The following is a 25,800-nucleotide window of genomic DNA, read 5'->3' on the forward strand; positions in this document are numbered from 1 at the left end:
AGGGAAGGAAATAAATACTATGATGTTCCATAAGCTTAATGATAAAACATATGCAGTAGCCAGAGGTAAATCTTGGCGTACGTTTGGCCAGGTTTATGATGTTATTCTCAGTATATTAAAATATTAATCATGTTAATTTAGCTTTGTAAATATTGGGTTGTACATTTCACTTGGTATGTATTAAAATTGTTTAGTCCATGGTACATTTTACCAAATTTAAAAATATGTTTTAAATATTTCCGTTACTTAAAGGCGCAGTATGTACAGTAAGATTTGCACATGTTTGTGTCCATATGTGTTGTTTATGTTGAAGTCTGTTTCATTCCGAGATGTTCATAAGTGCACTTAAGTCAGCTCCGTGTTTGTGTGACTGTCTTTTTTTTTTTTTCTTTTTTTTTTGTGTGTGACTGTCTTTTTTTTTTCTTTTTTTTTTGTGTGACTGTCTTGAGTTGCCTGCATCCACACTAATGACCTCTGTAGTAGTTTTTTGTTTGAAAATCCTTGCCTATTTGCTCTTGAGTTTTTCATTCTTCCTCCTCTGCTCCTCTTCAGCACTAGCATGAGACTAGGTACCATTAGCTCAGAAACTGAATCATCTAACATCAAAAACAACCAACTCATAGCACAAAACTGACAGAAGCCAGGCTCAAAAATTTATAAGCAATTTAACCCATACAGACCAAAAACAAATACTGATGTAAAATATTTAATAACTGTTGAAACATTAATCCTATCAATTCATGTAAATAATTGGTGTAAAATGCAGTTTGTCGTCTTTTCATGGTCATCAGACATGACCCATTTGGACGTTCAGAGGCTCCGTAGTGAACGTGGAAACACTGTCATCTTCTACAACATTGATTCAGCAGTAAAACCAATGGAGCTGGATTAATGACAGTGGATGGACACACTGGGTTTATGATGAGTTAATGATATATTTTACTGAAAAGTCACTTTTTCTTCATTTTTCACTGTTTTGATATAATAACCTTAGAGTTTTCATGAACATCTAGATTAAATATAGGAAATTAAATACAGGAAAACACATGATGCAGAATGAAGAATGAAAAATATAGAGGATAATATTATAATAAATAGTGATAGATGGCTTAAGAAAGGTTAAATTAAGAGAAAAATTCCTTTGCACTGGGTCTTTATGGGTTATAGGTTATGGGTTCCTGTCGCCGTCACTGAGCTCAATAAGAAATAGTGACATTGCACTTTATTTATGTATTTTAGTTATTTTTTCTATTTCTTTGCTGTATTTATTATTATTGTGTCTTCAAATTTTTAAACTTTATGTTCTTATCCTGGTTTTTTATCCCAGACTGTTTTTATCTTCTCTGGGGTTTTTTTATTATATTTTATTGCATCTTGTTTTTATTTATTTGATCTTATTCATTTATTTTCTTCTTTTACTTATCCATGCTGCTATACTGATGAATGGTGGAACACTGTACACTTTTTGTCAGGTCTTTTTGTCCTGTCTGTAAGCTCGATCAAGTACCTGTCTAACATGTTTAATGCATGTCTTCCTGTAATGCCAAAGCGATCACCTAGACTGCAAAACAAATCTACCCACAGGTTCAAATAAAGTAACCTTGAACCTTGAACCTTAAGCAAAAACACAATTTTTTTTATTGTGTTTAAGTAATAGGGCGACATGGTGGTGCAGTGGTTAGCACTCATGCCTCACAGCAAGAAGGTCCTGGGTTCGATTCCAACACCAGTCGACGGGGGATGGGACCTTTCTGTGTGGAGTTTGCATGTTCTCCCCGTGTCCGTGTGGGTTTTCTCCGGGTACTCCGGCTTCCTCCCACCATCCAAAGACATACACTAATAGGTTAATTGGTTAATCTAAATTGCCCATAGGTGTGAATGTGAGAGTGATTGTTTGTCTCTATATGTTCAGCCCTGCGATGAACTGGCGACTTGTCCAGGGTGTACCCCGTCTTCGCCCTCTATGTAGCTGGGATAGTCTCCAAGCGACCCCCGTGACCCTAGTGAGGATAAAGCGGGTTCAGAAAATGAATGAATGAATGTGTTTAAGTAATAATCACATATTTGTGGGTTAAAAATGTATAGTGATCACGCTTTAACATCTTTTGTTTCCTTCCTCTCTGTATTAACACGTCAGGGAAAGCCCAAACCTGTGGTGTCGTGGCTTAAGGACGGCCAGCCTTTGGACACAAAAAGGGTGAACATCCGCAACAGTGACAAGGACAGCATCATGTTTATCCGCTCAGCTCAGAGGGAGGACTCTGGTGTTTATGAGATGAGTGTAAAGGTGGACAGCTTTGAAGACAAAGCGGCTCTCACACTGCAGATCGTGGGTGAGTCACACATGCATGTGTCTGGACGTACACATAAACATAAGTATGCAAACACGTGCCAGTCCGACTTGTATGTAAACACAGGACTTGTCGGTTCTGAAACTCGTGACTTGCCTCAAAAGAAAGCACCAGTCAACATATTTCACACCTTTAACCGATGCCCTTGGACCCCCAGTGTTTGAACCAGCTGCTGGAGTTACAATGTGCTGAAAGACTTTAGAAGAACTACAATGGAAATGTAGGAGGCACCTTCAGGAACACACTGTTTTAGCCTTTTGTAGAGCAGACCTGTTAATGTGTGTCCCCCCAGAGCTGCCTGGTCCTCCAGCAAGTGTGAAGCTGGTTGACTGCTGGGGCTTCAACGCCGCTCTGGAGTGGACCCCGCCCAAGGATAACGGCAACACGGAGATCACAGGATACACCGTCCAGAAGGCAGACAAGAAGACAGGGGTGAGGACCTGCCATGTACCACAGAGACGCCGTCATAATCACTACTGCCTTAAATCTGTCACTTCATGGTGACAAATATCTGGATTAATTAGGTAGAAATGGAAAGAGGAGGGGACCTGGAACAAAGAAAAGTTATAGATAAAGTGAGATGGATAAAAATAAATAATAAAAAATGGAGTAAAGTTTTCTAGGACTTTAAGATTAAGTTGGTTAATAGTTTGCAAATATTGTATATGCACAGTCTATTTAATGTCCTCACTCACCTCGAGTTGAACAGTTCAGATGTACTGGAAAATATTCTCTGTGAATCTTAATTAGTGACTTGCACAATTTTCTATATTACTACACATGGTATACACATAGTATCAGTTAAGTCTTAAAAACCTAGGACTATTCTAAGGTTAGGCAAGCTTTTTTTTTGTTGTCTTATCATAAATTTAGAAGAAGCTCAGTTGTATTTAGTTCATTTAATGCCACAGTATTACATTTACTTTATCTGAGAATGAATGATTTTTTTTTAACATATATAATTTTATTTATGGATTTTCAACACCATAACATGGATACATACAGGGTGTACATTTTTGCTGTCCTTCTTAACATAAGTCCCCACCCCCAACTTAAATATAAACATAAACATGTAAGTATATACACCAAAAGACATCAGGAATATGAACAGCAGGCACATAGCATTCACACAAATTCTAGATGAGAAAACATAGCAAAAGCATAAATAAATAAATAACATTAAATAAATAACAATTATAAAAAAAAAGAAGAAATAACAATAAAAGAAATAAAATATGTACAATACCTGCAGTTATCCAAGTGATGAGTGATGATTTGGTCTTAAAGTCATGATAAAGTGCTCATTCTAAAAGTTTGTGTGTATTTTTTAAAAGGCTGCCATGCTTTGTAGTATTTGCAGTTGATCCTGCTAACGTACATCTCATCTTCTCCATATGTAAAAACCTCATGATGTCTGCAAGAATGAATCAATTTATGAGCCAAACAAAACAGTTTGATATTTTTAAATGTGCAACTTATAGGAAGTTATTTTATCCTGACAAGATACGAAGGTTAAAGGTGCAAGAGACTTTTGTGACCAGTTTTTCATCACATCTGTAAAATCTCAGTTATAGCCTAAGTATCACGAATCTGTAAGTCTTTCTGTGATTACTCATCTTTTTCAATTTCGCAGTGCCATCCACCATAAACAAACCCTTTGTTTACATTCAGAGCCAGGAGGTCACTCGGGCATCTTAGGAATTTTGTTGCGACATGCATTGTGGGAAGCGCTGGTTCGCGCCGCTGTCTGGCAGTGGCAGCTGCTACAGACACGACATGGAAACGGCAGGAGCTCTCTTCCCTTTATGCATATTCCTCCAGCCGTTTCTGCATTTCAGTCGTTTCCGCATCATTTGTTTCATCCATATAATATCATATGGTCACGCTGCTGCTGTCAGGCAGCGCGAGCCTTCGCTTCCCACAATGCATGTCGCGACAAAATTCCGAAGATGCCCGAGTTACCTCCCAACTCTATTTGTAAACTCATGGCTTGTTTATGGTAAATGGCACTTCGAAATTGTTCACCGTAATGCAAGAAATTCAGGTGAGCAATGACAGAAAGACTTATACAGGGTGTCCCATAAGTCTCCATACATAGGAGACATAATACATACGGTTCTAACATCTATTTCTTTATATTTCTTCTTTATAGTTCTTCAGCAGTGGAGGACACGCATTGAAATGTGTTCCCGACAAAATGGCAGTCATAAAGAGCATATTATATAAATAAAAATGGTTTATGTCAAGAAGCGTTTATTTTTCCTATGTATGGAGACTAATGGGACACCCTGTAGATTCATGATACTTAGGCTATGACTGAGGTTTTACAGATTTGATGAAAAATTGGTCATGAAAGTCTCCCGCACCTTTAAACATTGATGTTATAGACTTCTAAATGAATTATTGTCCACTATTATCCACTCAAATTAAAAAAAATGTGATGAATCAAGGCAGGACAATGTTACAGCCTAAACACATTCATTATGGAGCCCCAAAATGTTCCAATGAGACCTATGTTATACCAATGAAAAGCTGAGAAAATCCACTTTACCTGACATTTTCAAGGATATGAGTAGGATAAGATGTTCAAATGTTATGGAACATTTACCAGTTTTTAAGTCTTAATACATGTAGTCAGATAAAGCTGTACATTTGATTTAGGAAATATTAGCACACTATACATAAACAGTGTAAACAGTACTTAAATAATGCAAAAATCAAATATAAATGCTTCTGCAGTGCTGTATAAGTAGAGGTGTGAATATTTGTTGTCTTTTATTATGTCTGACTCAGCACATTTCCACACCTTTACTCAAGAATCAGAGTGGATAAAGTGTTGAAGTGTTGTCCTAAACTGTGGGTGTGTTGTGTGTCTTCTTGTTCAGGAGTGGTTCACAGTGTTGGAGCATTACCACAGGCTAACCGCCACCGTCTCAGACCTTGTCATGGGAAACTCCTACGCCTTCAGGGTTTTCTCTGAGAACCGAGTGGGCATGAGCGAGAGCAGCGCGGTCACTAAGGGCGTGGCCACCATCCAGAAGACAGGTGAGCAGTTCATGTCAGTCTGTTCATACGATATGTAGTTTTGATAACATTTTGTATTAAAGGTGGTATATAAACAGATGGTCTGGTCCCAGTACAAAGATAAAGGGTCCTAATACTTATGTTACATTAATATTCTGTCTTGTCTTATTTCATTTGTTCCTTGTTTTTTGTTTGTTCGTTGATTGTTATGTTTTGTTTGATTGCTGTTGTTGCTTACTTTGTCTTATTGTTTACTTTACTGTGTATTCATTTATGTTGCCTTCAAGAATGTATGTATGTTTATACTTATTTACTTTTTTGGTAGGTCAATATGGGTGTGTATGTATGTGTATGTGAAGATGATAAGTGAGGTTAATTACTCATAAGAGATCTAAGGGACTTGATTTTCATTTATTATGCTGATAGGAAGCTAAAGGATAGACTGTTGTGTGGAGAAGGGGTGGGATTAAATAAGCTATACTTCCTCCCATTCCTTTCTGAATGTGCAAATGAAGTCATACTTTGCTTTCATGTATATGTATAAGTCCCCCCCCCCCCCATGATTTCTCACTACCTGCTTTATTTCTAAGGACTAAGTAAGATTACTTTGTTTTGTTGCATATTCAAAATAAACTAAACTGGGAAAAAAAAGAGCCAAAATCAGGGGGAAACAGCAGGACTTGAGAATCCATGCCTTCCCTCTGCAGCTCTTTCCTCTCAGTCCAAATCAAAAGACTGTCAGTGATAAGTGATCAGTTTTACAGTCTTCTCCATTTATCAATAATTAAAGCTGTCAGTTATGTATTTAACCTTTAAAGACCTAAACAGCTGCTGATGACAAGAAGCATGTACCGATCAAAAATATTTAATAACTTTTAAACCACTAATCCTATCACTACTTTTATATAATTCAAGTAAAAATGCAGTTTCTCATGTTTTCAACAGAATCAGATATGACATGTTTGGATGTTCAGAGGCTCCACAGTGAACATGAAAACACTGTCATCTTCTGTATTGATTAATCAAGAAAATGCATCATGCAAACACATGCAGTGTGACAAATGGCAGCAGTTTTATGCACACTTGATATTATAGTTTGCTGAAAAAGCCTCTTTTTCTTTGTTTTTCTCTGTTCTGATATAAAAACCTTTGAGCTTACTCTGAGCTTTTATGAACAACTATATGATCAGTGAGTTAAATATAGGAAAAAACTGATTTTCACATGTATAATACAAAATGCAGAGGATAATATTATAATAAATGGAGATAAATTGCTTAGGAAAGGTTAAATTTGAAAATTCCTTTGGAAGTCACCACATAAATACGTCTAGGTCTTTCATGGTTACCTCCCCACCTGCCTAAAAACACCTGCGATTAGCCAGCGTCTACATCATGACTGAAAGAATCAGGCTGAAAACAGTCTACAGACGTGTTGTTTTCATGTCAGACCAGTTGAATTATGATATAGTCAGGATCTTAAAAAGTCTTAAAAGTCTTGGATTTACAAATCTGCATTTAATACCTTAAAAAAGTCTTTAAAAGGTCTAACATTCGATATGATAGGTCTTAAGTTATGTTGTCATAAACTTGTTCACGGTATTGTGTTTAAATGTGTCTGGGAAATGTCCAAACTGCAAAGAAAGTGACATTAGTCGACTCAGTTCCGTTAATTATCGCTAACTTTGCAGCCCCTGGTGAGAAAATGATCACCGAACATTCAGCTGCAGCTGTTAGTCACACCAAGAAAGCTGACTGTGGGAACTTTAAGGGACGCAAGCAAAAACTAAGCATGGGGAAGTGCAAATTTAATAATGCCTGGATGGAGAAAAGATCATTCTCAATCTGGTTGACATGAGTGGAGTGGAACGACTGTGAAATGGGCTTTAAATTCTATTTTAAGTAGTCTTTAAAAGTCTTAAATTTAACTTGTAGAAACCTGTAGGAACCCTGTAGAGTGAAATGTATTTAAAGAACTGGTGGTCAAAAACACCCAAAAACACTGTCAGACATAACAGCTTTATTTATATTAAGTGTCAGTCAACAGATAAGACCCTTGTTCTTGCTCTTGGTTCCACTACTAGTAAGTGAATATATGTGTCAGTCTTAACAAAGCAAAAGAAAAGCTTGACAGTGGTTTATTAGTGACATAATATGTTACTTTTTGTAATGTTATTGTAATAAACAGTTACACAGAACTCTGTCTTTTATTAGCATTGTCTTATACATGCTTATAAATATCATATAATCTAACAATGAATGTGTATATGATACTGTTATTAATATATATAGTCTTAATAATGTCACTAAGTATCATGTAAAGCTTTTTAAGATGATATGATATATGAGGCCATTAACTAATACTTTCGAGCAGGACCTTAATAGAAGTCATTGCAGTATATTTTGCGGTACAATGTGGAGTGCTTTAAATGGAGGGTTTCATTTTATAAGTGGATACTGCTGGGACATTATTTTAATGAGCTGTCGTAAGTCTCTGAGGCTCTTGAGTGTGTGTTTGTGTGTATTTAAAGTGAAGACTCGAGGAGTGGAAAGGGTCTTGGCACTACTTTAATCATAAGTGGACAGCTCCTTTGGCCGCCGCTTAGCTCTTACTGAAATAAATCTGGGCGGCTCAGACAACGTTAAGACAGCTGGCAGAGTAAATGTTGCTCTTCCTGTGTGTTTGTGTGTGTATATTTGTGTGTGTTTATATATACCTGTGCCAGCCTCTCACCAAGTAATGCCATCCGATGTCGGGTCAGAACATAGAATATCTGTGGTTAGCCGTGTCAACACTTCATAAAAAGGTACTGCAGTAAATCCGTAAAGACGTTTTGGAACCATGTTGTTCAGACAGTGGAGAATATTTTATATTATAAAATCCCAGTGGACCCCCAGATTATCTACCTTGGTTTAATACCTGATGACGTAATTAAAAGAGAAGACACTTATTTAAAATTTTAATTCTAGCCTGCAAAAAGGTTGTCACAAGGAATTGGTTAAAAAGTGACCAAATTTGACCACTACAAAGGCTTGACATTATAGAGGAAATATATACCATGGAAAAATTCACATTTCAACTAAGAATTAAGATGGGAACTTTTAAGCAAAGATTGGAGAAATGGATCATATTCAAGGACACTAATTCTTGATATCAGATCAGCTGCAGAAAAGCAGTCAAATGTATCAGGAACAGCATCCCCCTTTGTTGTATTGTGTTTCCTTTTTTTTGTTTGTTTGTTTGTTTCTGCACTGTAAAAGTGAGTTAAAATATTAAAATAAAAAGTTTAAAAAAAAAACAAAAACGTAAAGACAAGAGCTCTGTTTTGGTTTCACAATTCAGTGGCTGTGATCAAAATGCTGTGATACATTTAGATTTTTGTCCAATATATTTGTTGACTGTTAACTTTTTAACATTATAAAAACACATCAGACATACAGCTGTGCTCATAAGTTTACATACCCTGACAGAACGCACATAGGAGAGTCTTGGATGTTCCAACATGACAATGACCCAAAACACAAGGCCAAGTCCACCTGTCATTGGCTACAGCAGAAAAAAGTAAAGGTGAAGGAGTGGCCATCTCAGTCTCCTAATCGCAATATCAGGGAGTTCTCAAACATGCAGTTCATGCAAAAAACAAACAAACAAAAAAAATCTTAAAGGAACTGAAGGTGTTTTGCCAAGAAGAATGGGCAGCTTTATCATCTGAGAAAATAAAGTGCCTCATCCACAACGACCACAAAAGACTTAAACTGTCATTGATGTTAAAGGGGCCAAGACAGAGGGTTAAGAACTAGGGGATGTAAACTTTTGATCAGGGTCATTTGGATAGTTTCTGCTGTCAGGATGATTTGAAAACAGCAAACACATTTGTTTGATAATAACTGGCTTCACCTTGGGGTGTCGTAAAGGGGGGGGGTAAACATGACAAATTTATGGGGCCCAGCATTTCCAGCAGGCCCAGTGGATATACTGTAGGTTAGAAGTTGTGATAATTCTGTGTAAGCTCTGCAGTAGAAGAGAGGCATAGAAGCCGGGAGTCGGACATTCAAAGTTAAGTTTTACTTTCATTTTCACGCCTGTTGTGGTACTTATGAAACACACTCCTATACCTCCAGTTGTTACAGTATGTTGTAAGGCAGTGGTTCCTAACCTTTTTTGGCTCGTGACCCCATTTTAACAACACAAATTTCTGGCGACCCCAGACATTCAAAACGAAGACTTTTTTTTTTTGGGCTAAAAAATGTATTTGTTTTTGATCATGTAATAGTTTGCTATACTATGTTGCAAATAAACATTAATTTTAGATGACATTTAGTCTATATAATGTATATTAATATGGACGGAGGCAGAAAAGCCAGGTGTAGATTACTGCACAAAGTGAGAATTTTATTTTCTTTGTTCAGGATATGTACAGTCAGTCCAGCTTGGATTTACAAGGCTGACAATTAATACTGAACAAACAATAACTCCAACTATGAATTATGAAAGAGCTGCAGCATCTGAAACCGACCACTGAACATTTGAAAGATAGACAGTACCACAGTGCTTCAGTTTTAGCTTCACAGTTTGTCATGTCTTTTATGTTTTGGGATTGTCTCTCTCAACTCACCATATATTTTTTATTAGTATGTTTTTATTTTTATCAATTACTATAAATTTCAGGCAACCCCACGTGGGGTCCCGACCCCAAGGTTGAAAAACACTGTTCTAAGGGTTAAGGCTTCAGAGAAAAGGCTAAGTGATGTAATGTTAGTATCAGTAAGTATCACTAAGGATTCTGGTTAGTATCTGGAGGATTCTGTTGGGTTTCTGTAAATTGGCTTAGAGTCTGGTCTTGACCACCTCTATATGTGATGAACTGGTGAAATGTCCAGGCTGTACCCCGCCTTTGCCCATAAGTAGCTGAGATAGGTTCCAAGCGACCCCCATGACCCTAATGAGGATAAAGCGGGTTCAGAAAATGAATGAATGAATGAATATATGTAAAGTGTCATGAGATAACTTTTGTTATGATTTGGCGCTATATAAATAAAATTTGACTCGATTTTGATTTTGATTTGATGATGATTTGATAAGTACACACATTATAAAAAGATGCAGCTTCTTCATTTTCATTTTCAATCAAGTTAACTTTGTTTTGTGTTTCAAAATTCTCAAAAATATAAATTACTAAACATTCATAAGTGTGATGGTTGAATTGTAGTTTACAGACAAGCCTGTGTATGCTGCTTTTCCATGTGTTCACAGGTATCATCTACAAGGCTCCTGAGTACCAGGAGCACGACTTCAGTGAGGCTCCCAGGTTCACCACATCACTGACTGACCGCGCTGCTACCGTGGGATACACCACCAAGCTGCTGTGTTCTGTTCGCGGATGCCCCAAGGTCAGACATATACACAATACACTGATAACTGTGCATTCACACACATGGTTAAGTGTGAAGAGTGGCCTGCAGATGACTGTTGTGTTTTATGTTCACACTGAGAGGCCTTCAAGGAGACTCTAATACAGTGTAGAAAATCAAGAGTGGCAGCAGAAAAAGAATAAGCATGATGGGTAATAAGAGTGACCTCACAGTGGTTCAAACAATGGATGTCTATGAAGGTAGATTGGTTTTGTTTGTTGAAAATTTTCACCGCATACCTTGACTTTGTCAAATGGGTACTTGCTTGTTCTAGACAGACGTTACTTGTTAAACGTCATTGGTGTAGACGCTTGTCACTCAAACATGTCTGACAATGGGGAAGCATCGGCCCACTGTTGGACGTTTGTGTTAAAATGTTTCAATCAAAAAACAAAAAAGAACTTCAAAACTTTTTCACTTCAATCAATTTGGGTCACATATATATTTTTTTGCATTCAAACACTTTTTTCTTTGATTAAAAATGTTTTCTTTTTTATTGAAATGAAGTTGTTGGGTTTTTTTTTGGATTGAAGCGAAGTTTGTTTGTTTTGTGTTTTTTTGTTTTTTTGTTTTTTTGATCTAAGTGACATTTTTGGGGGATTGAACAAAAAAGACACAAATATCCTACCCATAATATGGCCCAAATACAACAAAGATGACTTCAATCCAAAAATTATTTTCAATCAAAAAATAACTCACTCACTCAAAAAACATTTTCAATCCAAGAAAAAAACTGTTCAAATGCAATTTTTTGGGTCTCACATATATTTTTGCATTCAAACATTTTTTTTTCTTTGATTGAAAAGATTTATTTATTTATTTATTTATTTTTTTAATCAAAGTTAAGTTTGGTTTTTTTTTTAATTGAAAATATTTTTTGTGTTAAGGCAACTTTCTTTTGATTGAATAATAAAGAAACAAACCTACCTTTATGGCTGTCCTGTCAGTGCTTATTTACATTCAAGAGGACACTCAGTTCAAGAGGATTTAAAAAGCCAGAGATATGCCATTGAATACTGTCATTTAGAGCTGAGAAGTTGATATGAGAGGAGTCATGTACAGGCATTGATGTGAAGTGTGGAAAACAGTGACCAAAGTAAAATGCAAATGTGGCAAGTTCCTATCACTTTCAGCCATAGTATCATGTGTCTATTCTCAAATAAGACCAGTTAAAGGGGTGGTCTGAGGTGACAGCAGCTAAAGTATGGCCATCCCACACATACTCATAGGTCCACAGTTACAGTACTGTACGCAAGTCTGAGAACACCTTCTGCTTTGTCGATTTTGCAGGGTTGAAATGATCAAAACTGTTTATTTCTCATTCTCTTTTCTTCTGATACAACAAGAAAATACAGAGAATATCTGCACAGCTTTAAAAGATACACAAAAAACTGAACTAATTGGGTTGTAAAGGTTAAAATCACTATTTAATGTGACCTCTGACCCTATGACAAGAAGCTGTACGATTAGAAACGTGATATGTTGAATGAAACCTGGTATAAAACATTAGAAAACTAGAAGCACTCAGAGAGCGCAGACCTCCACCAAGACAGATCAGTACCCCGGATTTGGATGAAAATTTCAGGAAATGTTGATACTGGTACAAAGAAGAAATGATTCAATTTTGGTGGTGATCGGGGATGGGGGGGTGGGGGGGCCACTGATCTGCCTTGGCGGAGGTCTGCGCTGTCTCTTCTAGAAAAGCACTTGTAGAGCGCAGACCTCCGCCAAGGCAGATCAGTGGCCCCCCCACTCCCCCCATCCCCGATCACCACTAAAATTTAATAATTTGTTCCATGTGCCAGTATCAACATTTCCTGAAATTTTCACCCAAATCCGTCCATAACTTTTTGAGTTATCTTGCACACAGACAGACAAACAGACAAACCTACGCTGACAAAAACATAACCTCCTTGGCGGAGGTAATGAATGCAATAAATCTCATATTGTCTGAACAAAAGGGTCACAGACATGTTAAGTGCAAAGGGGGGTCACACTAAATACTAACACTTTGGTTTATATTACTGAAACTTGTTTTTACTGCTGTACATACTTCACTTATATCCAGATTGTAACTTAATATAGAGACTGTCAAATGCATATGTGGTTATTAGAACTTTACTAAACCAACAAACGTAATGTTTGCCTTTGACTTTAATGTAGGTCTGTATACATAACAACTACTATTAAAAAAAGCAAATGAAATGCATATCTTTTACTGAATGGTTTCATGAAAAATTATTTTATATGAGCTTTATGGTGCGTTTCATTCCTGTGCGAACATTTAGAGAAAAGATTTAGCATAGCAGAAAAAATACCTATACTCAAATACTCAATATTGCTTATTTTTTTTATTTCTGGTGACTTGTAGATTCTTGTTGTTGTTGTGATTTTGTAAATAAAGATAAAAATGATGAAGAAAATAAATCAATAATACTCAAGTAAACTTCTGTCATATTGAGATTTACTTCGGATAAGTTTCACATTACAAAGATAAATCCTAAGACGTTTTTTAGTCTTTATTTAAACTGTGTTCTTAACAACAGTAAATCATTTCAATATGCTGTACAGTGCTTTAAACGAGGTATTAATATCACTGCTACAAGAGCTGGGTGGGCACTGGAATGTCTGTGTGAAGTTTCACCATGTCTCTCACTGTTCTCTGAGGCGGGCGCTTTGGTTAAACATATCTTTACAGTTGTCTGACTGACGCAGTCGGCTTAGACGGAAGGCCATGTTTGAAACACGGTTGAATTCACGTCCCAGCTGTCCTTGGACGCAGACACAAGGAGAGAAAGCAGGAGGGATCACGCAGGCCGCACAAGCTATTTGGCTTAGTTTAATTAGGACAAATCAAATGGCGTGCCAAAACAATAAACAAAGAAATAGAGATGGTTACAAGGCTACGGGTTCATGTTTCAGGGACATCTGAGACGTTCCAGAAATCGTAGTCAGATTTTTCCTTTAGTATGATATGCGTGGATGAATCCCAGAGCTGTGACTACTATGTGTGAATGACGACTGCCTGTGTTTGGGAACGAAGGAGCAGTTGCTGATTCACACCCCACGTCTGAGATCAGAATCTGCAAACCTGGACCTCCTGTGGCTAAAATGAGTCTTACTGTACTGCTCCCTATGGACCAGCAGACTTAAGTCCTGCAATGGAGAGCAAGCAAAGTAGTAACAGCTGTGTGAAAACATATCTGTGATCATCAGCGGGGGTCCAGAGAGAGGGAGGCGTCTAATGTCCATATCATACAGAGCATACACAAACTGCTTTCACAGGGGCTTAGCTTTAGTGGAGTCAGTACATGTGACTGTAATACTGCATAATTAACCCATAAAGACCCAAACATCCACCACTGACCAGAACCATCTACTGATCTAAACTGTTTAAAGGAGTGATATTTAGCTTTTTTAAATGGAATTACACATTTTAAAACATTTCCCTGTGGTCTACATAAACTGTAGATGCTATGCTTGGGTCTGAATTCTTTTTTTTTTTTTTTTTTTTAATTAGTGATAGTTAACAAGACAATGTGGACAGAAAAACAACAACAACACATAAACAAAGGGAAACTCAAACAAATAAACAAACAAACCAAAAACAACAACAATGACAGAGTATTGACAAACAACAACAACAACAACAACAACAACAACAACAACAACGTCATATTACAAAGAAAAAGATCATAAATGTAAATAGCAACTAAACCATATAGCTTGGTTAGGGGTGATAGGGAAAAGGGGAAGAGGGGGGTGTAAATGAAAGTGAGAAAGAGAGAGGGTGGAGTGAGGGGGAAAATAATAATTGTGGTAATAATACAAAAATATTTAATAATACCAGTAGCCTAATTTGCTAGAATTATTGTGGCAGCGGTAGCGGCGGAGGCAGTCACAATACTACTAGTTAAATAATTAAATATTTGTAACAATGTATTTGTATCAGTTACTATCTGTTTTGAGTTTATATGAATCAATTTAAATTAATATGGCTATGGGGGCGGGGGGGGGGGGGGGGGGGTGGAGCCCAGCACACAGAGCCCAAAGAGGGGAGGACGCCATCAACCCTCCACACACAACCCCCAGCAACCCCAGCAGCCCAACCACAGCCCAAGGACGAGACCAGCCATGGCCAGTCAAAGGGTATCCCCCCCCCCTTTTTTTGGGTCTTAATTCATGATGATCTTACAGAATATGATGCTTTACATTGTTTTCCCTACTATTAAAATACTTAGGTACAGCAAATAAAAGCCTAAAAAAAACTATACTGAAAGTTCTCTACTATAATGTCACATTTGTTATGATAATTTTTGTGGAAAATAAAATAATTACTTCAGGACATTGAGTTTGCCTCATCTACGAGCACACGTTTCACCTTTTTCTTGTTAATGTCTGAATGTCCAGAAGCTTTTTCTGAACCTCTTAAAGGAGTGATATTTTGCTGTATAAAATGGAATTATGCATTTTCAAACATTTCCCTGTGGTCTACATAAACTGTAAATGCTATGCTTGGGTCTGAATTCTTCATTAATTCAACTCCACAGGTCCATCTTCAACCCTATTTCTGAGTAATGACACCAGAAAGGTGGTTTTGAGCGCTGGCCCTTTAAATGCAAATAAGCCACTTCATGCCCCACTCCCTCCAGGTTGTTGTCTGTGCTTTCTGTCCCGTTCAGCTACTTGTGTTCAGTAATACAACCGACAACTGAACATTTTAGGTAATCAGCTCAAAGTTTGGACATATTTTCAGTTTTTACTACAACCGCTGCTGCTGATTAACAATTATGTCGTACTTGGAGAAATGTTCATCAGAAGTCTTGATCTTATATGTGCAAATGCCGTGACGTTACTAGTTATGAAACATAACAAATTAAGCAGGAATTAAAACAGGTTGTAGAAATTCATTTGATTTTTGCCTGAATGAATATAGAGAGGCGGTGCAGTGGTTAGCACTCGTGCCTCACAGCAAGAAGGTCCTGGGTTCGATTCCAACACCAGTTGACGGGGGGTGGGACCTTTCTGTGTGGAGTTTGCATGTTCTCCCCGTGTCTGCGTGGGTTCTCTCCGGGTACTCTGGCTTCCTCCCACCATCCAAAGACATGCACTAATAGGTTAATTGGTTAATCTAAATTGCCCATAGGTGTGAATGTGAGAGTGATTGTTTGTCTCTATATCTTCAGCCCTGCGATGAACTGGCGACTTGTCCAGGGTGTACCCCGCCTTCGCCCTATGTAGCTGGGATAGGCTCCAAGCGACCCCCGTGACCCTAGTGAGGATAAAGCGGGTTCAGAAAATGAATGAATGAATGAATATAAAGATAGCTTTGCAGCACCTGGAGGGTTCAAATTCAAACTTTTCAAACTATTAGGGTCCAAATACACAAATAAATGTACCAAAGACAAATAAAAGTGGGTTTAGCAAAATATGACCCCTTTAATGATTGATCCACTAATCCTATCAATACATGTAAATAATTGGTGTAAATTGCAGTTTGTCGTCTTTTCATGGTCATCAGATATGACCCATTTGGACGTTCAGAGGCTCCGTAGTAAACATGGAAACACCGTCATCTTCCATAATAGTAATTTAGCAGTAAAATCCATGGAGTTGGATCAATGACAGTGGATGGAGATGCTTGTTTTTCTGTTCAGTTATTGATATCTTTGCTGAAAAGTCACTTTTTCTTCAGTTTTCTCGGTTTTTGATATAATAACCCTTAACTTTAACGTGAGTTTTTATGAATATCTACCTGATTGGTGAATTACATATAGGAAAATACCTGATTTTTACTTAAAAAATGAAAAATACAGCAGATGATGTTATAATAAATGTTGATAAATCAATTAAGAAAGGTTAAATATAGAGGAAAAAATTATTTGGGAACTGCCACAAAAGTAGCACTGGGTCATTATGGGTTGAAAGATGAATTATGCATGAATCTCTCACCTTCGATTGGAGGTGGCTTTTATCATAATTAAGCAGTGTCAGAGTGGACAGTTGGGCTGTAAGTGTGAGTCACTTTCATTTATCTGGCTCTGAGTTCAGAGTCATTGAAACCCGTTAAGGAGTCCAGCTGAAAGGCATGTAGTGTGATAAGTCGTCCTGCCGTCTCTGATAAATCACCACATTTAAAGTAGACAACATGTTCGGAGAGATAAGCAGTGAAGACCGAGAAGAGACAAAGATAAGAGGTTTAACTTGTTGTCCTGTTATGGATGAGCACAGATGTTGTTTTATCACAGAAGGCACTATTTTTGCCACCATCCACTTTGGCTGGGTTGCCAGCGTGACTATCCATCATCCACCTTTTACATCCATAGGCAACAGTGAGATTGGGCAGAATTTCTTACAGGAAAAGTACATTAATCTTACATTACATCAATGGGTGCTTCTATGAAAGTGGGTTCATTTTGGTACCTGGCACTTTTCCAGCTTTTTAGACCCAATAATAAAAGAGAAATTTAGACATATTTCCCCCCAGGATGTACCTAATGATGACCTCAGATAAATGCAAATAAATTATACTCTTGCTCTGAGCCATCCCAAAATTAATGAATTTTTAATCAAATATTGGAGCTAAAAATAGGACTAAAATTGGGACAGGAAAAGCTACCTAGGTGTCAGTGGATTTGATCTGGAAAACATGGCTGTAAATGGTCTTATATACTGCTTTAAATAAAGACACTGTGTTAAATTTGACGATCCTAGTGGTTTTTCTAATCCAGACATGCAGGTTTTTCATGAATCAGCAGTCTCATTCCAGGTTTCGCGCGTAACCCATGGTGTCCACTGTCGTTACATGCAGAGCCTGCCCATTTAAACACAAATAAATTGCAAGTGATTTTGCAACAGCGGTCATTTTTGTGAAACACTCTGCCTTGCATAACTAGTTCAATTCCCAAAATGTACCAGTGAGAGAATAAAAAGATATTCAAAAAAAATGGTGGCGTGTAATTTTCGTGTCCTTTTTACTGTGTTACATGCAGATCCTTGTATAAAAATAATGCACAATGAAAAGATGAGAAAGATGGATAAGGTCACACCAGTTCAACCATCATTTATCTAAGGACATGTCTCATGTCCATTTCACCCCCTTTTTCCTTTTTAGCCCTTTTGTATCTATTAAATTTTTTAATATCACAAATGTGCACCCCAGCATTCCTGGTTTAGGGAGTTTAGTTCTTAATTCTGTATTGTATAAATTTTATCTTTTGTATTGCTGAGGGAGGACCAATCATCTTTATCTGTATTGTCTGCGGGGTCATGTATGTATTGCTGTGTGATTCAGTTGTGATTTTCAGATGAATGGATGAGAATTGTTATGTGAATAAACATGTGAACCATGGAAAATCCTAATAAAAAGAGAACTGAAAACAATATATACATATATATACAGTATATATGTATTTTATCTGAAAAATAGCTTCTCTTTTATCTCAGTAAATATTTATTTTTAAAATAGACCCAAAGTGCTTCCAAACTTGCTTCATAACATTAGTCTAGATCTGGTTTGAATTTTTAGCCCCCATGTCTTGTTTTAAGGGACCAGTTTCATAGAAGCACCCAAATATATTACCTGAATTTGAGAGTTATAGCCCCTATTCCATCTAGCCATATAGATCCAACTATGATCTCATGTATTCATAGATATTTTGGTGATACAGCAAATACTAATAGTCAGCAATATTAATTGTATTGGCAGCAGTAATGTGTTGAAAGTGTTGGGTGATAACATCAGCACTAGCTGTTCTCGCTGCTGCCAAAGGCTCAGATATACTTGGGTAATGCCCTGGATTAAAATCTGTCTGTTTTGCATCATCCTCGAACAACTCCAACATTAAGTGTAAAAGGAGAAGAGCAAAATGAATCATCCTGGTCTGTTCTGTCCGGTTCTGTTCTGTCCTGTTCTGAAATCAGGCCCTGTTCAGGTTGAAAGCTATACCTAAATGCAGAAGTAACAGTTTTAAAAGTCAAAGCACTCCATTTCTACCATTCCTTTACTATCTTTTTTTTGTACAAATCAGCAGTGTTCAATAATAAATACTTCACACCATGTATGCCACTGAAGCCAAAAATTAGGGCACCATGCATACTGTAATTCATGTGAGAGTAATTTACATCCCTAAACGTTTTTGTCTATGACCTAACTCCCTAAAATAGAACAAGTTATATGTTGCACCTCAGTGAAGACGAGTTAAAGCAAACATTTCTGAAATGTATCAGCTGAGGTGTAATTCAATAAATAGAGTCACCTTGCAAGATGCTGGACCACGAGGATCCAGCAGGAAATCCACACAGCAGAGTGTTAACCCAAACCCATGGTGGGACATACCTGAAGCAGGAAGAGGCTAGGGTTACCCCCACTCTGCGTAACTGTAACACTCAGAGACTGACAGAGCTCAGTGGAACACGAGCTGACAACAGACTCAAGTTGTTTATGTAAAATCACATGTAAAGGGAGAGGACCAGCATGTCTGCAGGTTTAGGAGTTTCTTTGGAATGACCTTTGTCAGGATACAAGGCTCAGAGTCAGCCACGACCTCTGTGTCACTTCTTATAACCTTAATTATGGTCTGGCTTTAATGTGATGTCTCCATTTTTATCGCTTTATTTGTTGCATTGCTTTTAATTTGTGGTGTCAGTCTTTTACTTCTTCCTTTCTATTTAGTTAGTTGTAGTCATGTTTTTTCCTGGCAATTTTACATTTTGCCTGTCTATCTGGTCATAAAATGTACTTTATTTAGTCAAAGTTTAGGGTCTTGCTTATGTTTGATCTGTATTTTAAAGGTTCAACACAGCAAAAAAGCCCTCATTAATATTTCATTGCAACATCACAACATGTATTTCCATCCATACTTGCATTAATTATTAGCCAAAGCCTTATATCAGGGATGTCAAATTCATTTTAGTTCAGGGGCCACATGCAGCTTAATATGATATAAAGTGGGCCGGACCAATAAAATAATATAAATAATAGGATAAGAACTGATAAATAATGTCAACTCTTTCTGTTTTTGAGTGAAAAAACTAAAATTCTGTAATGAAAATGTTTACATCTATGAACTGTGCTTGAACATAACATGAACAAATATGAACAACGAAAAATATGTGCAATTTTAACAATATTACGCCTTAGTTTATCATTTATACATATGCATCACAACTTACAGATCACAGTGGATCTAAAAATACACAAAACATTTAATAACAGACAGAATATTGTTAAAATTCCAGATACTTTTCTTAAGACATTCCAGGTTGTTCATATTTGTTCAGGTTTTTCACATTTTTTGTAAAAGGCTAGTCTGTAAATCTCAACATTTTTGTGTAATTTAACTTTTTTTTTTTACACTAAAACCAAGAAAAAAGTTTGCAGTTTTCATTATTATTATTTTATTATATTATTTATTTTTAGTTTATTATGACAGTATTTTACTAGTCTGACCCACATTAGATTGAATCGACCTAAAATGATTTGAACGTCCTTGATTGTGAATATCTTCAGTGTAATTTTTGTATTTCACTAATTCGTCCATTGGGCCAGATTGGACCCATTGGCGGGCTGGTTTTGGCCCCGGGCCGCACGTTAAACACCTGTGTCTTATATTGTCAATGGGAGCTTCAGATCACTGTGTATAGTCTCCATCACATCCCACAGATTCTGTGTTGTTCAGGTCTAGACTCTGACTGAGACACTGAGCATTTGGATTTGTGTGTCTCTGTGTCCTTAACTGTCTCTTTTCCTCCCCTCAGCCCAAGATCGAGTGGTTGAAGAATCAGATGGTCATCGGCGACGACCCCAAGTTTCGTCAGCTCTCTAACCAGGGCATTTGTTCCCTGGAGATCCGTAAGCCCTGCAGCTTTGACGGCGGAGTGTACACCTGTAGAGCCAAGAACGCTCAGGGAGAGGCCACTGTGTCCTGCAAGCTGGAAGTCAAACGTACGTATCTGCAGACACATGGACCAGCGCGTATACATACATCCATTTAATATACTCTTGATGATATTTAATACATCCTAAACTGTGAGTAAATGCACATAAATATTGCACTATTCGGAATTTAACAGGTATAACGTAAACAGCATATTCTGATTGGCTTTTTTCGGAATAGAGCAATTTTTGATTAATACATGAGAAATGTCATTATTATTCCAATTTTATGAAGATTTTTGGGGGGTTTCTACTGTAGGTTGCCCCTGTTTATGCTCAGGAGACAATGATCCTCTCTAGCAGTGATCAGGGCTCTGAAGAAAAGCCATGATCAGAATGAGAAACACACCTATTAAACATATATCTCTAATTGCTGAGCATTTCTGCTGTTTAGATATATTTATTAAATTTCCAATACAGAATACACACAGGTATTCACACACATAAAGAGAAAAAAAAAAACCACAAACAAACAAAAAAAAAACCCAGAAAAAAAATAAAATCAAACAAAACCTGCTTAACCCTCCCAAACCCCTTGCTGTCACCAAAATTATACGCATATACAATATGGCACTGTAAATATAAATAAAGTCTCATATCAGAGTGTTACATACACATACATCTGAACTTGTTAAGGGCCTTGTACAGGGTGGGGAAGCAAAATTTACAATATTTTGAGGCAGGGATTGAAAGACAGTGTATGACCAATTAGTTTACTGAAAGTCATGAGACTTTATTTGCCACAAGAAAATGTACATAATAGAAAATGTTTTTATTCTATGTGTCCTCCTTCTTTCTCAATAACTGCCTTCACACGCTTCTTGAAACTTGAGCAAGTGTTCCTCAAATATTCGGGTGACAACTTCTCCCATTCTTCTTTAATAGTATCTTCCAGACTTTGTCGTAATAGTTTTGCTCATAGTCATTCTCTTCTTTACATTATAAACAGTCTTTATGGACACTCCAACTATTTTTGAAATCTCCTTTGGTGTGACGAGTGCATTCAGCAAATCACACACTCTTTGACGTTTGCTTTCCTGATTACTCATATGGGCAAAAGTTTCTGAAAAGGTATGGATAATAGTGTTAGGTATGATTATGACATCAATATATGTTTGGTTTCAAAACAATTGACGTAGTGCCTGCTGAGAAAAAACAACTAAATGTTCATTGTAAATTTTGCTTCCCCACCCTGTATATGCGTCGTAGGATTGTCAAAAAAGATTTAAAAAGTTTTCCACACTATGAAACTTCAGTTCAGATCCATGTAACGTATATCAGATTTTTTTGAGTTAAAGGTTGGAGATCACCTCTCTGACCCAGTGTCCAACAGAGGGTGGGGCAGGTTCCTTCCACCTTGTAAGAATAAGGTGCCGTGCCAAAAGAGTACTGAAGGCGACCACCTTCCCAGATAGCAAAATCATTACGGCTTAAATCTGGCCCAAAACTGGCATGCCATTTTGGCAAAGTTCTGGGCGGATGTATGGGTCCTAAATGGCCCAAAATAGGCAAGCCAAAATCAAACCAGAGGGAAGCCAAAATTCACCCAAAGCTAATTGCGGACTTCCAAAATATAGCCATAATTGTCCCAGAAAAGCCCCAAATCCCCATAATCCAGCCAAAAAGTAGCCAAAACTGACGCAAAGAGAGGCCTAAAGGAGGCTAAAATTCACCCAAAATTTGTGTTGATCATGCTTTTAAAATAAAGTGTTTCTTCTGGGTAGAAATTCCTGCTCTTTGCGCAGTGTTTTGGCTTTACAGTAATATGCCAAAACACAACCAAAACACATCCATATATGGAATAAGATGTTGCTGCTCTTTAGTCAATCTTCTGGCTTGTCATAAACATGCCATACCATCCCTATACTTGATCCCGCTCTTTGTCCAGTCTTTTGGTTAACCACACATTTGCCAGAACTCAGCCATATATCGCTGGTGCCTCCATATCTATTATGGATAACCTTAATCATACCACAGTTAAGCCTAAAGGTTTTCATAATGCCAAAAGAAAGCCAAAAATGCCAAATGTATGCCATAATACTGCCAAAATATTTGCTATGTGGGTTGTGTCCTCCTGTGGGTAGCTGCGGCCTTCCAGGAACGATGTGGTTAAAGGGTCAAGAGTGATCATAACTCCTAGTAACATGATCTAAATCTCTAATTGCTGAGCATTTCAAGAGGATGTATGAAAGGATGGAAGAGGAAGTGCAACATAAAACACCACCTACCACCACAACTTTGAAAATAACTCTTGTTCATCTTGATAAGCATGGCTGCACGTAAACAGGAACATGAATACAATATTCATTTTCATTAGTAATAAGAACAGCTTATAGGAATTTGGACTTTTTCAGAAAAAGAGCAAAAACTCTACTATACTGTGGATGTGAACATAGTCACTATAGCTGCAGCGATTTACCAGCATTAAAATCTTTTGTGATGCATATGTTTATTTTTTGTCCCTGCAGAGGTTTTTCTTCCAGACAGTGAGAAGGGCAAGTAAACCAAGACCCAAAGTTCCCAAGGTGAGAAACAGAAACATTTATTTGTGAGCATGACAGACTGACATTGTTCAGATGTTTGTCTCTACTTATACACATAATATCCATTTATTATGCCTTATGTCCCAAAAAAAATTTACAATTGGAATTTCTGCAATGATAACTTTAAAAATAGAAAATCAATCAAAATGCAATTTCAGGGCATGAAACTATAACTTATTACTGACATGTTGCAGAAAACCCCATTTGATTTGCTTCAGTGGTCACAGAGAAATGGGGATCTTTGTAAAGCATGTCAGAAGTCCCTTCCCTCCAAGTTTTGTAAGGAGACACGTTGTCCGTTGTGTTCACGCCTTACAAATATGAAGTTGTTCATTGTGTTCTCGCAGAAAAATATCTGTTTTGAAAAAGTGACTGCTTCTTTCTTTTCATTTTCAACTAACAAAATGAATAATGAATTACAAAAAGGAAGCAGATTGAGTTTTGCAAACGCTGGTAAGGTGCAAAAAATGAATGATTAGAGAAAGATTAAATTATTAATTCATGGAAGACTGGATTGAGCTCTTCCTCCTTTTTGGCTTCCTGTTTTCTCATTCTTTTTTCTCTCTTTTGTCATCAACACGATCATGAACAATAATATTTAAATATTTACATATTTACACTGAACTCTTCCCTTAAAAACTAAAAAAAAAATTGGATCTTGGTTAAAACAAAATTATTTAAGCACTCAACTTAGCACATTAATTAAAGTTGTGAGGTTGTGAGCAAAATATTTTGATTCATATGGATGCCAAGAGCATCCAAGTGCCAAACTCTGAAGAAACAAACCTATGACATGCTTTACAAAGATCCACATTTCTCCGTGACCACTCAACCAAATTAAATGGTGTTGTCTTCAAGATGTAGGTTACAAATTATAGTTTCACACCCTGAAATAGCATTTAGATTGTTTAATTATTTTTAAAGTTATCAATGCGGAAAGTCCGATTCTAATTTTTTGGGGGGACGTACAGTATTAGTTATATTAGTCACTTTCTATTAACACACATATCTGTTGGAATTTTGTGTAAAACATAATCAGGCTTCTTTCTGTAAATCACACAGGTTCAGTTAAATAACACCACTGTAGATCAGCCAATGAATTTCAGAGCGTGTTACATTAATAATAGTGTTAAATTGTTGCTTCGGCCTGTCGTTCTTCTTCTTTTTTTTTTTTTTTGAAATTAGCTTTTTATTAGAAAGGCAAATGTCCATCACATATATTAATTACATAATCATTAAAAAAAAAAAAACGATAGGATGGATACCAAAAGTTTAGATCATTATATCCGTATTGCGCTTCTCTAATTTCTTTTTTATGGACCCTTAATTTGAGTTGAAACATTAATACAACACAGAACAGGGGAGCGCACCACCTCATACAATCATGACCTCACATAAAAGCAGATAGATTAACACAAAGCATGAATACAATCAAACGAAATCAGAACTGGTTGGTTTTATGTACTCAGTCCATTTAGACCAAATATTATAAAATTTTTCTTTTTCAACTTTGAGGGAAAACGATATCTTCTCCATAACATAAATCTCATAGACAGTTCCAATCCATTCATCAATAGTGGGTGGTTCTACTTTTAACCATTTCCTCGTAACTGATTTCTTACTGGCTGCCAACAGTATCGCCAATAATTTTTTGTCTGTAATGTTCTGTCGTTCTTCTTATCACTTTTTTTTTATCATGTGTCACTCCACTTTACTACTTTCTGCTCTCTTCTCCCCACCTCTTTTTTCATTCACCTCACACGCCCTACTTTGCGATGTGGTAATGCGGCAGAGATTAATAGCAGTGTAATTGAAATGCCGAATTTGATGTTTTTACAGCTTTAATGCTTCTATTTATACCCACGGCAACACTTCTGTTTTGGTATTGGCACTTTGATTGAGGCTTTTGAAACACTTCAGTGGTGTAGTCTTTCAGAGAACTAGTGCCACGAAGCTTTACTTACAGCTCGGTTCAACTGCTTACAAGACAAGTCCCATTAAAGTATTAAAAAAAGCATGAAGCGGTGCCAGAGGGACAGAAGGACAACGAAAGAATGAAAAGTGTGGAAAGAATGAGGGGAATGGTAAAAGGATGCACTGCATAGATGAGCGCAGTAGGAGTTAGAGGTGGAAGAATAATGGTTTTACCTCTGCAAAGGACATACCACCGGTTCTTTTTATGACACTTCGAAACACTATATCTGCTGCTGTAAATTCAAAGCCTGTTACAAAAGGGACGATAACACTATTTTTAAGATGAATGATCTCAGCAGTAGGTTTTTATTAGGATTTCAACACTTCATTAAAAGCCAGATCAGTGTTTCCTCTTTATATCTGTGCTTTTACTTCATCAGTTTCCCTTATGCTGCTTTGTTATGTACAGGTCACATCAATCAGTTGAATTTTATTCATATAGCAGCACATCATAACAAATCTTGTCCCATGACACGTTACATTTAGAATTGGTTTAAACCAGCCCTACAAAGCATTTCAGTTGTGCCGCCATATTTTTCTTAAAAACTGTGTTCATTTTAGT

At 37.0% G+C, this 25,800-nt stretch overlaps 1 protein-coding gene across 3 annotated transcripts in view; it reads left to right on the forward strand.

Moving 5' to 3' along the window:
* Positions 1–25,800, forward strand: part of mybpha (myosin binding protein Ha) — a 46,194-nt gene that overhangs the window by 14,480 nt on the left and 5,914 nt on the right. For all 3 annotated transcript variants that reach the window (XM_030139559.1, XM_030139556.1, XM_030139558.1), the window contains 6 exons: positions 2,138–2,333; positions 2,644–2,783; positions 5,237–5,396; positions 10,627–10,763; positions 20,544–20,730; positions 23,190–23,246. In XM_030139559.1, the coding sequence (XP_029995419.1) occupies positions 2,138–2,333; positions 2,644–2,783; positions 5,237–5,396; positions 10,627–10,763; positions 20,544–20,730; positions 23,190–23,224 (855 nt within the window). In that variant the 3' untranslated portion in view covers positions 23,225–23,246. The remainder of the gene's footprint in view (positions 1–2,137; positions 2,334–2,643; positions 2,784–5,236; positions 5,397–10,626; positions 10,764–20,543; positions 20,731–23,189; positions 23,247–25,800) is intronic.

This window comes from Sphaeramia orbicularis, chromosome 7 (assembly GCF_902148855.1).
Source record: "Sphaeramia orbicularis chromosome 7, fSphaOr1.1, whole genome shotgun sequence".
In the NCBI taxonomy this organism is placed as follows: domain Eukaryota; kingdom Metazoa; phylum Chordata; class Actinopteri; order Kurtiformes; family Apogonidae; genus Sphaeramia; species Sphaeramia orbicularis.